At 35.4% G+C, this 16649-nt stretch overlaps 1 protein-coding gene across 5 annotated transcripts in view; it reads right to left on the reverse strand.

Moving 5' to 3' along the window:
- Positions 1 to 236: 236 nt before the first annotated feature.
- OPA1 (OPA1 mitochondrial dynamin like GTPase) overlaps positions 237 to 16649 on the reverse strand; it is an 86452-nt gene continuing 70039 nt past the window's right edge. For 4 of the 5 annotated variants that reach the window (XM_055568670.1, XM_055568673.1, XM_055568676.1 and 1 more), the window contains 2 exons: positions 5493 to 5567; positions 237 to 3326 (listed from right to left, as the gene is read on the reverse strand). In XM_055568670.1, the coding sequence (XP_055424645.1) occupies positions 5503 to 5567 (65 nt within the window). In that variant the 3' untranslated portion in view covers positions 237 to 3326; positions 5493 to 5502. The remainder of the gene's footprint in view (positions 3327 to 5492; positions 5568 to 16649) is intronic. The other variant, XM_055568671.1, reaches the window with a different exon arrangement.

The raw sequence follows: 16649 nt of genomic DNA on the forward strand, positions 1-16649 counted from the left end.
AAGAAAACACCAAAGTGTATTGACAAATATCAAGACATGAAAAAGCATGGTTAGATCATGAATTGCAACTATGCAATGTGAGACATGTGAAAGTCAAGCATTCCAAGAAGAGCCACATGTTAAGAGGCTTATTAGACCATGAATTTGGTTATACTGTGGAGCCAATTATCATCCTGGGTGCATAAGTTTCTCTCTCTCTCCCCCTCATTATAACAGAGACAACTTAAAAGATGATCTCCAATAACATGATTTCAGTGTCTTTAATTACTCATCTACATCAATGATTTTAGATCAAGCACAGGCAAAATATAAATTGCATTAACATCTACATATAGTGTGAACGTTTTAAAAAATAATACAAAGTTCATTCATAGTGCACAAGTAAAAACAAGGCTAAGTTTTAAATATTTAAACACAAAGCCATGATTATTCAAAAGGTAAGCATATTTATAAGCACATTTCTATATTGCTGAAGTTCCTGAAACTATAGCATATACCAGCTTAGAGAACCAAAACTGTAAAAAAAAAACCACAAAACTTTGATCCCCTTTATTGGAAAACTAAAATGTATTTTTTTTAAGCACATAAATACATCTAAAATAAATAAAAATAAAATTATTGACTAGTTAAGGGATTTACCTTTTAAACCTACACTCTGAATCTTAATATCATATGCAAAATTCCCAAATTATAAGGTCAGGAAATACCACTCTCTGCAATGTTCCCTACTCATTATTACACTATTCATTTGTATCTGGAGGCTAAATAATTTGTGGGAAGGAGTGTGTCAGAGTCAAGCCTGGAAAGGGGATAATACAGAGAAAAGAGGACATAATTAAGCAGCTAAGAAAGGCTGACTGCTCCACTTGAAACCACAGCTCAGCTGAACTATGGTTCAACCGTGAAGCTGCAGGAGCCGCTCGTTTCCCATCATTCACTGCCTACATAGCTTCATTTCTTAAATTGATACCTGGATCGAGTACATTTTAAATCTATTTACAGTTGTTCAGTCTTCAGTACAGAGCTTTGTTCATTCTATTCCTTGCAAATTCTGTGGTGAAAAACAAAATGATTCCTGGTCTCATTAGAATTTAACTTTTGTACATTGAATTTGTTTCTATTTGTTACATTTTTATACTTTTGCATAGTGATTTGTTTACATTTGAATCATTTGTGATTTTTGAACTACTGACACAACAGTTTACTGTTAACTGTTGAGAATCTGAGGGTTTTTTTTTTTCTTTTAAAACATCCGATTTTAAGAAATAGCTTTTGGGTGGGGAGGGAAGCATGCTTAGTGTGAGATCAGCCATAAAGGAAAACAATATACAATCCATGAAAGAAGTCATATTACTGAGTAGGACAGGGAAATGTCTGGACTCTAAAATGGGATTTTTAATAACATTTTATTATTTATATATTTAAATCACAAATACTGATCTCAAAGAAATGGAGACATCTCCTTTAACCACCCCTTCTTAAATTTATAGAAAGATGCGATAAAAGTACTGACTTAACATCAGCCTTTTGCTTGGGGGAAATCTGTAGAAATACAGCTGAGTGCATTTTTCCCTATCCATAGCTCACAGAAATAAACACGGTCCTTTTCCTTTTTAAAAATTTTTTAGCAATACATTCGTAGTTGTAAAGTTGCTGTGTTTTACAACTGCAAAAATATGAATTACTAACTGAATGATGTCTGCTTCAGTGAGGGTATTTACCCACTGGCCAGCACTAGTTGGAGGGAGTTAACAGTACGGTCACTTCTTAACCTCTGTACAGAACATCAGGGCACTCTGTTCCCTCTCCATTCGCCCACCCACTCACTCACTGTCCCTAGGTGTGAAGGACACAGAAATGTTCTCGATGACTCAGCTCCCAAGTAAAATACATTGCTACTCTCTGCTTAAAACTGCATCTACATCCTATCAAACAGTATACAAAAGATAATTCCTGAATTTTCAATTTCTGAAACATTTTGTGGTATCCTTTAACCTTGCATATTGTGTCAGATCTTGATAGAGATCACAATAAAGAATGTACTGATGTTAAATTAAAAAAAATGTGGGAACTGTTACCAAAACGTAATTCCAAGAAACTTAAAGTTTAGTAAACTGTAAAATAAAAACTGTCACAAAATGGACACTTTTATTAGAATACTAAAGGTGTAATGAAATGGCAGCAAGAAGCAGAGTTAAATGGCAAAGACATTGAAAGTCAAAAATGGCCTATTTCTTTGCTTTAAAGTCTTTTAGCCATTACAAAATATTTATTAAAAAAAAAACATGAAAATGATGTGAGGATATTACCGTAATTGAACTGCAATGAATTAAACTTTATATTTTTCTTTAAACATCCAGAGAAGAAGGGAATGGTCAACATAATTCTAATTGTTGAAATAATTTAAATGAAATATAATTCCATTTAAAACACAGTTTTATGAAAGAAGGCTTTTCCTGAGGCCTCAATGAAATGTTCGACAATATAGTCAATTGATTATTCTTAATCTTCTCCATCAAAATCCGACAGCTCAGTCAACAGGTAAAAAAAAAAAACAAACCACTGTCAACAAGAAAGCCTAGCTCAAGTATAAAACATCCAAAATGAATGAATTCAAATGGATAGAGAGAGTACAAAAACACCAACTGAAACAAACAGGTAAGCTGCTACTGACTTAGCTTCTAAAGCGACTTCTAAGCTGTCAATGAAGGGTTGAAATCTTTCACTGAATGTACACAGAACTGTAATACAAATTAACCTATTTGAAGAGTTTTTCTGTTAACTCACTTCCTTTCAAGTAAATATAAACTGAGCTATCCTGGTCAAATAGCTTCTGTACAGAGAACACTGCAGATACAGACAATAACTCAGCAGGTTACCATCATTTTATATACAATTGATAGCCTTTAGAAAATTGCTGTAAGTTTTATTTCAAAACACCTAACATTCTTTCTCTGGAAAAGAAATTACATCGAGTAACGTTGGCTAAAAAGTTAGTTGAACTTGTGCCACTAGAAATGAGACAACAAGCAGGAGTGCAAGTTTCTTATCTTCAAGGACAGCCTAATGGCCACACCACTTAAATTATCCCAATTTGTCACTTAAATACAATAAAACAGAATGTTAATGGCATTTCCACTGTTCTTCCATTCAAAAGGCAGCTGACTGTTAAAGTGCCTCTAACACACATAAATTATTTTTATTCCACGACTTTATTTTATGTTTAGAAAGGCAGAATAGCAGAAGGAAAAAAAAGGCAAGACAAAAGACTTTTGAGTTTTCTTTCTTCAGATGTATGCTGAGGTGATTATATGATGAGTAGGATTCTGTAAAAATAAACAGAATTTTCATTGGTAAATTTAGGTCTGGGGAGATAAATGTAAAATTTCTAAGTAAATTTTACTATTGTATGATCATAAAAATATTGAAGCTTAACTGCCTAATTTGCTAGCTTTATTAAATTTGAAATATCCACCAGAACAATAAAACAGTTTTATCAAATACGATGTATGAATCAAAAAATATTGGAATTCATCTTCACCAAGTATCAGTTATTAAAAATGCTCAGGCTGAGTAACTACATGCATCTCAAAACTCACTGAGAGGAATACAAATTCCTTAAGATGCCTGGCAACTTTTATTAAATGGTCAAAATGAAGCAAGGCTACAGTTTTGCCAGATTTATTCTTTTACTTTTTTTTTTCTAGCCTCGCCTGTGGCATCTGAGATCAGTTTCCCAACCATGGAACCTATTGAACTAGGCTCCCTGCAGTGGGAGAACAGTCTTAACCACTGGACCACCAGGGAAGTCCCAGATTTATTCTTTAAAGTGGATGTGCAGGATACAAAATAGATCATCTGTCCAACTCACAGATAAATATAACAGTTCACAGAGCCATGAATCCCAAGGGGTGGCAAGTGCCCTAGAGAGCAGAGACAAGTAGGGAACAAAAAAAGCTGGGACTGTTTTCGGGTACACAACCTGCCTCGTAGGACTGTCTCGGCCTTCACCTGGGACAAACACTTTGGTAGGAAAAGGCATGTTCCTGGCAGCAACAACCACTCCAGATGTCACAGTGACCAGCTTAGGTAAGTGACACTGACCTGGTTGGCTCTGGGCTTCCTTATTTCATTAAAGAGATGGAAATGCATCTGATATTTTTAATTGGGTTTCTGTGAATTCCACCCCCCCAAAAAAACTATATTTGTAAACAAAAGTATCAAGCAAACTCTGATGCTTATGAAGAGAATCTCCAAATCCAGAAGATTCTCAAATGTTTCTAACATTAACTACTGATAGTAAGGAACTATGACAATGAGGAAGACATCACAACATTTCATGGTTTTAAAAGAAAATTCTCGTACACTGAAATTATATAAAACGTTTATGAGCACAGACACTTAAAAATACTGAATTATTTTTGGCCTGTGTGAAAGATGATTAATATTTAGTTTCTAGACACATTTTTGTATACATCCATATACCTGTCTTAGCTTATGAAAGAGAAACAAAGTAACAAAGCATTATTCTAAAGCTTTCTACTCCTTCCTCTCTCATTCATTGCTGGTGTACCGTTTTATGTGATGCTGGTCTGAGCTGTGCTTCCTTTTTCTAGCTTGCTTTCTCAAATATATTGCCTCAACAGTACAAGAAAATAGGCAGTCTGATTTAAGGGCCTTTTCTGGACACAGTGCAGCTAGGGAGAAAAACTTTCACATGTCTACTCCGTTAACTTCTGTGTTGCAAGCTGTTTACAGAGCAAGGACTCACAAATAAAGTAATTAAATATTTTAAATAAGTGATAAGGTCTTAATTATAGCACTTTCCCTTTCTCTTCTTCAATAAAATACTTCCTAATTATATTTTTCCAGAAATAATTAGCAATTAACTCTGCTATTAAGGGAAGTCTTCAAATATAATATTTTATTAGGCACTGCTTATAATGCCACACTACAGAATTAGACAAGAGCCCATACATTCAGAAGAGTCCTAAATTCTACAGCTGTCGAGTTATTTTAAATTAAAAAAGTTTATTTAAATGTTTTTAAATACTGAAAATAAGATTAAGAGCAATTATTAAAATTTTTAGTCAACCCAAAATAAAAAGCTTTGCAAGTGAACATATATGTGATTATTCATTGAATACGAACAATGAGAAAATGAGTGCAACAGTTCAATTCTTTATAAACAGAAAATCTATGAGCCACCAGCATATCATGAAATATTTTAGCTTTGTTCACCTTTTTTCTGTTCAAAATGAGTTCTAAGGGATATTTTTAGTTCAGCCACAAGGCGATCAAGTTATTCAAAGGAACATCATACATAAAAACTGTAGAATCTAGTTTTGGAAATTCCTGCTTAATTAATTTAATTACATTAAGATTATTATTAAGGAGTAAGTAGGATACAGTTAAGTAGAATGGTAAACTGTTAAAGTAAGTTTTAAATATAAATGTCAGTACCAATGCAGTAAGAGGTTTTTTTTACTCACTTATTATAATTTATTTCTCCTGATGAAGAGCTTCAATAAATGCATCAAGTTTTTCTTGGATTTCTCTAACTTTTTCTGTAGATATAAAAAGATAACAAATTAATTAAAAACAAATTTATTTCTTGACGGCAATGGTTTGGGATACTTGAACTACTTAGGAAAAGGGGAAAAATTACCTTCACATGACATACCATCTGATATCCAAATGAAGTTCAAAGAGATTACAGCAGTAGCCCTTCTAATAATTTTTTGGAAAGGGGAGGAGTGTAGGGGACAGATCCTTTTGAGAATCTAATAAATGTTGCAGATTCTTACACAGAAAAAGGCAAATATAGATATAGATACACATACAATTATGTGTATAATTTTAAGGAGTTGTTAAGATTCTCTGAGGTCTAACCAAGTACTCACAGTTAGCATTATCTGGAACAGAGGAAAATATAAAATAATGAAACCAAATTTTTTAAAATTAGAAGAGAATACAGGTGAGTATGTAACTGGCCTTCAACTAGAAAATGACTTTCTAGGTGTGAAGTAATAGGAAGAGTTACAAAGATCAACCAATATGACCACATTAAAATGTACACTTTATTTGTCAAAATGTCCTAACACTGAAAGACAAAAAAGAAACTATAGGAAGTACCTTCAACAAAAATGAAAAAGGCAATAACACTTAAAAAAAAAAAAATGTACTTTTCTTTCTGTGAATGAGGAAGGAAAATTAAAAACACCTGAGCCACTGAAGACAGATTTATTTTATTTGATTTCCGGTTTTTCCTTTAGGTGTTCAAATAAAATCTACAAATTCTCCCTGAAATATAAAAATTTCCTTCAAAATGTATTCACATGGCATGCCAATCTCCTAATATTAAAGGCAGAAAGAGTCATGAGTTATTCTACTTAAATACTAACTTAATCATGTAGCTCCTATTTTAAAACACAGGTTAGGCATGCTATTGAACTGTGGTGCTGGAGAAGACTCCTGAGAGTCCCTTAAACAACAAGGAGATCAAACCAGTCAATCCTAAAGGAAATCAACCATGAATATTCATTAGAAGGACTGATGGCTGAAGCTGAAGCTCCAATACTTTGGCCACCTGATGCGACTCATTAGCAAAGACCCTGATGCTAGGAAAGATTGAGGGCTAAAGGAGAAGGGGGGGATAGAGGATGAGATGGTTGGATGGCATCACTGACTCAATGGATGTGGGTTTGAGCAAACTCCAGGAGATAGTGAAGGACAGGGAAGCTTGGCGTGCTGCAGTCCATGGGGTCACAAAGAGTCGGACATGACTTAGTGACTGAACAACAACAGTAAGCATGATAACAAGTACTTTTATCCTGTTAACATAATATGTTAGTGAGTCAAATTATCAATTAAAGTGAAATGACTGGTTCAAAGTTGGTGACCTAAAGGCAAAACTGCAAAGCCTTCTACCTTCTATTCTTACTCTTACAATGTTTATTCTTTTTTTCAGCTTTTTTTATTTTTTAAAAACTGAAATATAATTGATTTACAACATTTGCATCTTTTACATTTAAAAATAAATAATCTGCAATCGAAGATATAAGTATCCTTTTTTATCAATGAGACAGCATTTGTGATGAGTAGCCAATAAAAAGAACTGTTCTTTTGGTAAATTTTTGTTAGCACTGCAGGAACTCAGCATAGCCCACCAGAGTTGTATATAAAGAATGCAATGTTTTCATTTTCTTCTTCTAGTAATTTAGAACTTCTAATTCTTGGTATTAGACTGAGATGAATACACACCAAAAAAAGCCAGGGCAGAGGGATCCCCTATTATTTTAAACAAAGTATTTACTGAGAAAATATGTTACAGTTAAATGTAAGCAAGAATTCCTTGCTTCTATCTAAAAAAATCAGATTCTTGGAAATTTAGTTTGTACTTTTTGTAGTCTGTTTTTTTGTGTGTTTGTTTTAACTAGCAGTCAAACCAGTAAACATCCTTCCTTTCACAAAAAAAGGCCATATTTTTTATTTTAAAAATTATTTCATATAGTTACTTAGAACAGTTCACCTATCTTCTTCACTGAACATTTACAGAGTTTCAGATACTATTGTTCAGTTGACGACCTTCTTTAGAGGAGGCTGGGAAATAAGGCAACAAAAGTTTTCTAAATCATCTCATAGAATTTTGGAAATGGATGAGGTCTTTAAAAAATCATCTAGTTTAAACAGCACAAAACATGGAAATCTCAAAGAAGTGTTCAGAGCCTTAGCAGCTCTCTAAACACTGTACTGAGAACTACTTCTACGTGGGAAAACTGTATTGTATGAAGGAAGTAAATCACAATCTATCTGCTCCATCATCTGAGTACAATCAGGCAGCTGAAGGGCCAGCTCTATCCATCCTTTGCCCCGTCAGTGACCTCTATGCTCAGCTGGACAGACTATCTGTACAGTAGCATCACTCACAAGACACTGTTCACAGAAAGATCTACTTGTATTGACAGAGATCAAGAGCCACTCTGATGCATGTGCCTAACAGTGGAATCTGAATCAAATTCAAATTCTTCTAAAATTCAAGATAAGTGCTGTTTCTCATAAAGTTTTTTAAAAACTAATTATATATGAAAACCTACAGAATAAAAAGTTACCAATTATCCCTTTAAAAAGTTGTTTTTACAAAATATTTTACCACTGGAACATCAAGACACTGTACCTCTGTGCCCTGAAACCTCAAGAATAACACAAAGAACACTAGTAAGTAACTAGGAAGTAATGGGAGGAGACGAGAGAGAAGAGGATAGAGGTAAAAGTTGAAAGAAAAAAGAATAACTGTGATAAATGTTTCCTTTGAATACTAAATTGGAAAACTCATTTCTTCATTTGTTCCTTCACTTATATAATGTACTTACTGAAGTGACATGGGGACATATGATACCCTGCCTTTACAAAGAATTCCTTGCTTACCTTCTACCTCTAAGTCTGTAAGTGTCTACTATGCTTTGTGTGATTTCAGATCCCACATTTCATTTGGTCCTCATATAACCCCACACGTTTCACTGCCAAAGACGAGGCTATTAAGCCTGGAGAGTTAGCCTTGTCCACCTTCCTCCAATTCAGAGACACATACCAGATCTACTACCATATGCAGATTCTAAATGGTAACAAAACAAATGCTATTATTGCAAGTGTATTTGTTGCAAGTTTTGCCTTCTGCAAAACAAGATATTTTGATAATAAAAATAGAAAATAAGATAGTTAACTGAGAACCTAAGTAATTCTGTGTCTAGGAATGTCTAAAAAATGTATATTATGCTATCATAATATCAATATTATGATATGATGAGTATTATTACTTCTTCCTCTTGAGATTAGATCTATACACATTTGGAGAGACCCTTGGAGAACAATATTAGGGCAGGAAACTGGACCAAAAAAGCTCAGCATCTTCAGTGTCTACAACAATGTCTGACTTACTATACATGCTCAATAAATATTTGATAAATGAAGTTACCACAAGTATGGCATGGAGAATGACAGCTACAGGTTATCAAGAAGGGGAAAAGAAGCACTTAACATGCTTCCAGGATGTTATGTCAGGATCACAAGAGCTAGAGCAAGAGAACAAGAGCTAGAACAAGAGGCAGGGTACATGTTGACAATGAAGATCAAGGAAAGATGGTGGGCTCCCAACAACACGGAAGAGAGAATACTCAGGTCTTAGAACACAATAGCAATTGGTGGGGGAGTGGAGGGAGGACTTAATTATTACACCTTACTTAAGAAGGCTAAAATATGATGACTATATAAGCACACACAAGCATGATTTCAAGCTTTGCAAGGAAGTTATATTACAAATAATAAGGAACATTATTTTCCATATTTGAATTAATTTTAAATTCTGATGTAAAGTTCCAACAATGTCTTGTATCTGGCTGCACAGAAAACTGAGTTATGCATAAAAATCAAGTTGGAATGTTAGCAACTAACACTTTTCACTTTCTGATCCTTCAAATTAATGTCTCACTATTACAGTGTTTTCAAATCCCCAAATCTTAACAGTATTTAATTTATCAACATTAGAATTTACTTTCCCATGGAAAAATGTGTATATATTAGCAAGGCTAATTATAGAGCAAACTCCTTTTTCTATTAAATATTTGCATTAAATATTTACATAGCTAGAGAATTCTTATAAATTTGTGATTTACTTGATAAACTAAACCAACTCAGGAAGAGATTAACAAACTGCTATTTCTGTACACTGAAACAGCCAATTCCACATGTAGTGAATACGGAGTCTACTTTCCATTTATCCAATGTTTACTTAAAAGATGAACAATTTCAAACATCAATTCATTGTGCTTCTTGATTGAGTCATGAATATTCCCATAATCCCCAACTCATAAACCATCAGTCTCAGTGAATGAAGTTCCTTCTCTTTTTTCTTTTCTTTAGATGACTTGACACCCATTCATGTTTAGGGTCTCTTTATCTCTACATGAAATGATACCACTACTCTCATTTTCTTTTTGAGTCTTCTGATACTTGTTCTAAAAGTCTCAAAAACACACTAATCTGTAATTAGGTTTTGAATACACTGTGAATCCAAAAGGCCAAACCCGGGAGAAGGTTCACTTCAGTGGTTAATAACAGTTTAGAACAGGAACAAAGAATCATGCACAAAACACTACCACATGAACCGAAATAAACCTTTTACAACTTTTGATGTTTTTAGAAAAAGCGTAGAGAAATGAGCTGTAAACTTATGGATGCAGTGTATTTTATACAAGCACACATCCAAAGATCCAAATGTTCCTTAAGAGAACTGTTTCATAACACGCTGCATGTACATTTTCTACCAAGCTTGGGGACACCTTGTAGGTGAAATTTTGCTATAAAAAGCTATTCACTATGGGACTGAAAATTAAAGGAACACTTCTTATTATGTTACATATGCTGTTCCTGTACAGGCTTGCTTTTTATTAGACAATTACACTGTAAGTGCTCTTTAGAAATTCAGTGTTTAAAGGAATCATTTAGGGAAACAAGGAAAGAACACCAACCAAAAACAAGTGAATCCAGACCAGATTCAAGATTCTCAAAACTACACTCAAAATCTTAGAGTTAGCACCAGGAAACATGTATATCTTTGACAGCTGAAAGGAAGAGCCAAAGAGATACAAAGATACACATTTAAATCTAACACTTATCTTCTGAGTCCTGGCCCTTAGTTTTTTTTTTTTTTCTCTTCCCTACAAATAGGTATGATTATTTTCAAACATATTCATTAATGAAGACAAACAGTAGACGTGTTTGTTACAGAAGAGGGAGGCGTCATCTCCTGTGTCCTGGGGAAAGCTGTTTGAGACTGGGACAGTAATCTCAAAGCTGGGAGGGGTCCAGACTTCCAGGGGTCCATGAGGCAGAAATAGAGTTCTCTGGGTTATTTCTATTGCTTCAAAAGTTCAAATGGAAATCTTTGTTTGGGCTAGAATTACATCTACTCTTGTAACAATTATTTGTTTGAGCTGATTAAGAGATATATAACTGCAATTCTATGTTTCAAATTAAAAATAAAAGCATATTATAGACAAATTTTATAAAACATAGACTTCACAAAATGAAGTATACAAAAATGAAACGAGTGTCTGACAAAAAACAATGTTAGGAATCCCTGGTCAAAGGCTCCTAATAATCAATGGGTTATTTCATATGATTTTTATATAAATGAGACCATACTGTACTAACAGGCGTATGATAGTATGATCAGGAGAACTAAGTTTCTAGTCCTGGTTTTGCCTTTAACCTTACTATTGTGGACAAATCACAGTCCTAGTTTCTTTATGTATAAAATGAAGGAGTATGTCTTAAAAAATTCAAAGTCTATATTATTGTACTTTAAAACTTAGGACTGAAATGTACTATTCTGGTGTTATTAATAATTGCACCTTTTAAAACTTATTCATGGTCTTTTGTTCTTTAGTATCTTTTTATCTGATAACCTCAGATAGGCAGATGACACCACCCTTATGGCAGAAAGTGAAGAGGAACTCAAAAGCCTCTTGATGAAAGTGAAAGTGGAGAGTGAAAAGTTGGCTTAAAGCTCAACATTCAGAAAACGAAGATCATGGCATCTGGTCCCATCACTTCATGGCAGATAGATGGGGAAACAGTGGAAACAGTGTCCGACTTTATTTTTTTGGGCTCCAAAATCACTGCAGATGGTGATTGCAACCATGAAATTAAAAGACGCTTACTCCTTGGAAGGAAAGTTATGACCAACCTAGATAGCATATTCAAAAGCAGAGACATTACTTTGCCAACAAAGGTCCATCTAGTCAAGGCTATGGTTTTTCCTGTGGTCATGTATGGATGTGAGAGTTGGACTGTGAAGAAGGCTGAGCGTCGAAGAATTGATGCCTTTGAACTGTGGTGTTGGAGAAGACTCTTTCGAGTCCCTTGGACTGCAAGGAGATCCAACCAGTCCATTCTGAAGGAGATCAGCCCTGGGATTTCTTTGGAAGGAATGATGCTAAAGCTCAAACTCCAGTACTTTGGCCACCTCATGCGAAGAGTTGACTCATTGGAAAAGACTCTGATGCTGGGAGGGATTGGGGGCAGGAGGAGAAGGGGATGCCAGAGGATGAGATGGCTGGATGGCATCACTGACTCGATGGACGTGAGTCTGGGTGAACTCCAGGAGTTGGTGATGGACAGGGAGGCCTGGCGTGCTGCGATTCATGGGGTCGCAAAGAGTTGGACACGACTAAGTGACTGAACTGAACTGAAGCTACTAGCAAAAACTGCAACCACAAATGATATTATTCTCATAGGACTGCAGAGTTCATTTTAGAAAGATGCATTTTATACTGTCCCCACTCCCCCCCTCCACCCAGGAATAGGACTGCTTATATGAATTATCTACTTACAAAGAAGTCTGTCATTTAAAATCACTCAGCAAGTGCTACACTTGCTATGTAATAGATGGCCATGAATATTCATTCATTGTTCACTCATTTATTGACAGGTGAGTGATCTGACTTAAGCAATACTTAATCTAAACATTAAAGATTATTTTAGGGACTTTCCTGGTGGTCTGGTGGCTAAGACTCCATGCTCCCAATGCAGGGGACCCAGGTTCAATCCCTAGTCAGGGAACTAGATCCCACATGCTGCAACTAAGAGTTCACATGCCACAGCTAGGACCCAGTGCAGCCAATAAATAAATAAATATTTTAAAAAAAGAAGATGATTTTAAAAGTTTTAGTTTATGTCAGACTCCAAAACAATATGATTTAGAAAGAAAGCTGCCATAAGGAAAGTCTGTGAAATAAATTATAATTTATGTTCTGCTTCACTGACTACACTGAAGCCTTTGACTGTGCAGACCACAACAAACTGTGGAAAATTCTTAAAGAGATGGGAGTATCAGACCATCTCACCTGTCTCCTGAGAAACCTGTATGCAGGTCAAGAAGCAACAGCTACAATCAGACATGGAACAATTAACTAAGTGATTCAAAATTGGGAAAGGAGTATGACAAGGCTGCATATTGTCACCCTGCTTATTCAACTTACATGCAGAGTACATCATGTGAAATGCTGAGCTGGATGAAGCTCAAGCTGGAAGCAATATTGCTGGGAGAAATATCAACAACTCAGATATGTAAATGATACCACTCTAATGGCATAAAGTGAAGAGGAACTAAAGAGCCTCTTGATGAGGGTGAAAGAGAATGGAAAAAGCTGGCTTAAAACTCAACATTCAGAAAACTAAGATCATGGCATCTGGTCCCATCACTTCATGGCAAATAGAAGGGGAAAAAGTGGAAACAGTGGCAGACAGTGGCAGATTTTATTTTCTTGGGCTCCAAATTCATTGTGGATGATGACTGCAGCCATGAAATTAAAAGATGCTTGCTCCTTGAAGAAAAGCTATGACAGACCTAGACAGCGTATTAAAAATCAGACACATCACTTTGCCAACAGGTCTGTATAGTCAAAGCTATGGTTTTTCCAGTAGTCATGTATAGATGTGAGAGATGATCCATAAAGAAGATCGAGTAATGAAAAATCGATGCTTTTGAATTGTTAGAGAAGACTCTTGAGAGTCTCCTGTACTCCCAGATCAAACTGCCAATCCTAAATGAGATCAACCCTCAGTATTCATTGGAAGGACTGATGCTGAAGCTCCAATACTTTGGCCACTTAATGAGAAGAGCCAACTCACTGGAAAAGATCCTGATGCCAGGGAAGACAGAAGGCAGGAGGAGAAGGCGGTGGCAGAGGATGAGATGGTTAGACAGCATCAATGACTCAATGAACATGAACCTCAGCAAACTCCAGGAGATAGTGGAGGACAGAGGAGCAGGCAAAGACAGAGGAGCCTGGTGTGCTACAGTCATGGGGGTTGCAAAGAGCTGGATATGACTTAGTGATAGAACAACAACAACATTCCTTCACCACAACCCAGTGTCAGTTGATTGGCTTTGCTGTACATAGGGCTAGGGGATCAGAGACCAATTCATAAACACCAGTAGGAAGCTCAAGACTAAATCGACAGCTTGTTTATAGCAAAGTATGCAGAACCCTCAAGAGCACCAATCGCATCCTAAGTTTCACATTATTCCATTGCCTGCATTTTCTCTTCCCTTCCACCCTTTTCATTTAAGTATTTTTACCTTTTGCACAGGGTAGATCTTTATAAGTTGCATCAAATTGTTTCAGGAATAAGGTAGGGAATTAGTAAACTAACAAGCTAGTTTGTAGAAAATACACCACAGGAAGCTGATTCATACAATATATTATAATACTCGAAAAATAATCTTTTTATACCAGCAGCGCTTTTAAAATCAGTAATTTAAGAACATTTTTGGGAAACAATATCACATACTGTCACCCTGATTATTTAACTTATATGCAGAGTACATCATGAGAAACGCTGGACTGGAAGAAGCACAAGCTGGAATCAAGATTGCCGGGAGAAATATCAATAACCTCAGATATGCAGATGACACCACCCTTATGGCAGAAAGTGAAGAGGAACTCAAAAGCCTTTTGATGAAAGTCAAAGAGGAGAGTGAAAAGGTTGGCTTAAAGCTCAACATTCAGAAAACGAAGATCATGGCATCTGGTCCCATCACTTCATGGCAAATAGATGGGGAAACAGTGGAAACAGTGTCCGACTTTATTTTTTTGGGCTCCAAAATCACTGCAGATGGTGACTGCAGCCATGAAATTAAAAGACACTTACTCCTTGGAAGGAAAGTTATGACCAACCTAGATAGCATATTCAAAAGCAGAGACATTACTTTGCCAACAAAGGTCCGTCTAGTCAAGGCTATGGTTTTTCCAGTGGTTATGGGATGTGAGAGTTGGACTGTGAAAAAAGCTGAGCGCTGAAGAATTGATGCCTTTGAACTGTGGTGTTGGAGAAGACTTTTGAGAGTCCCTTGGACTGCAAGGAGATTCAACCAGTCCATTCTGAAGGAGATCAGCCCTGGGATTTCTTTGGAAGGAATGAAGCTAAAGCTGAACCTCCAGTACTTTGGCCACTTCATGCGAAGAGTTGACTCATTGGAAAAGACTCTGATGCTGGGAGGGATTGGGGGCAGGAGGAGAAGGGGACGACAGAGGATGAGATGGCTGGATGGCATCACCGACTCGATAGACGTGAGTCTGAGTGAATTCTGGGGGTTGGTGATGGACAGGGAGGCCTGGTGTGCTGCGATTCATGGGGTTGCAAAGAGTCGGACACGACTGAGCAAATGAACTGAACTGAACAATCTCTATGTGAGAGAAAAAATAAATTATTTTCATTTCTGCTCAATTCTCAGAAAACTCAAAGATATAAATATCTATTCTTAAAGTCATTATTTTCAGCAATAGAAAAAAACCATACATTTCTATACGATTCATGATTATTTTTTAAAAAGTTAGATTCTACCATAAGATTATAATCATCTCCTGTGAGTTATTTCATTCTGTATCCAGTACATAAAATATTCCATATTTATACAACTATCAACTCAAAATTATGATGAAAAAATATTTAGAAGTTATTTTATATGCTAACTCATTAACAATATATTGATTTTTTTTCCCCTCAAAAAAGCTTAAATAAATACAGTATTTCAAAGTAAATAATTTCTTTTTTTTGCCCACAGGAAAGCCTAAAAATCAATACAACAACTATGATATAGGTAATTAATTGGGAAAGCTAAAAAAGCACTAGCCTTAAGACCAGTAAGATATTCAGGCCCAAATAATTAAGAAAGTATAAAAATAATTCATCATTTCTTTCTTTCCTATTTTCTTATTCTTAAAAGCCTATTTTCTCTGAATTTTGTTAGGAGAGACGTTGAAACATTTTAAGAAAAGGAAAACCACCCAGGCAGCTCTTAAAGAGACAGGACATCATTTATCACTTGCAAAGACAGATTTATAAGAAGAGGGCCCCTTCTGTTCCTTTAAGACTGCCAAACAGATGGGAAGTGAATGGACAGTCAATGGGACAAGAAAACACATGGGAGGTGCTGCTCTATGTATGTTCCCAGCATAAGAAAGAGGTCAAGATTGTAACTGCATGACTGGATGCTGGAAAGGGTCTTTCTTCAAGTTGTTACAAAGACAAACGCTGTTCCTCATCCTGCTGTCAAACTGTTATAAATATTGGTTTGTCAAAAGACCTTCAGTTCTGAAGGTTTAAAAGGGAGGAGTAACAGATGAATGAATCATGAGAATGATTCTTAAACAGTCAGCTCATTAATGTAATTTTAAAAGTAAAAGAAGAAAATACAAGAAGGGAGAATGCAATTCTGATTTATGAACCAAACTAAAGTTTGTAGAACGTAAAATATGGAATTAAAAATTGTAGACTTTAACAAAGTTATGAATTAAGTGAGATGAAAAACAAAAATGAAATATAATTTTATCTCTTAAAGAAAATGTTGCATTAGAACAAAGTATTATTAATTTTATCACAATAATAGGCATTCATTTTTTTTTTTTAGGCTGATTTCATAAGCTTTCAGTTATTTCTCACTATAACCCTATAAAGAGGTATCATGACTGATACTGGTTTCATAAGTCAGAATAAGGCTCAAAAACAAAAATAACTTCAGAATTAATTTCATGCATTCACTAACTTAGAAAATCACCTTTAAATTATAATCATAATTTCTTCTA

The sequence above is a fragment of the Bubalus kerabau genome, chromosome 2, assembly GCF_029407905.1.
Source record: "Bubalus kerabau isolate K-KA32 ecotype Philippines breed swamp buffalo chromosome 2, PCC_UOA_SB_1v2, whole genome shotgun sequence".
NCBI classification, from domain to species: domain Eukaryota; kingdom Metazoa; phylum Chordata; class Mammalia; order Artiodactyla; family Bovidae; genus Bubalus; species Bubalus kerabau.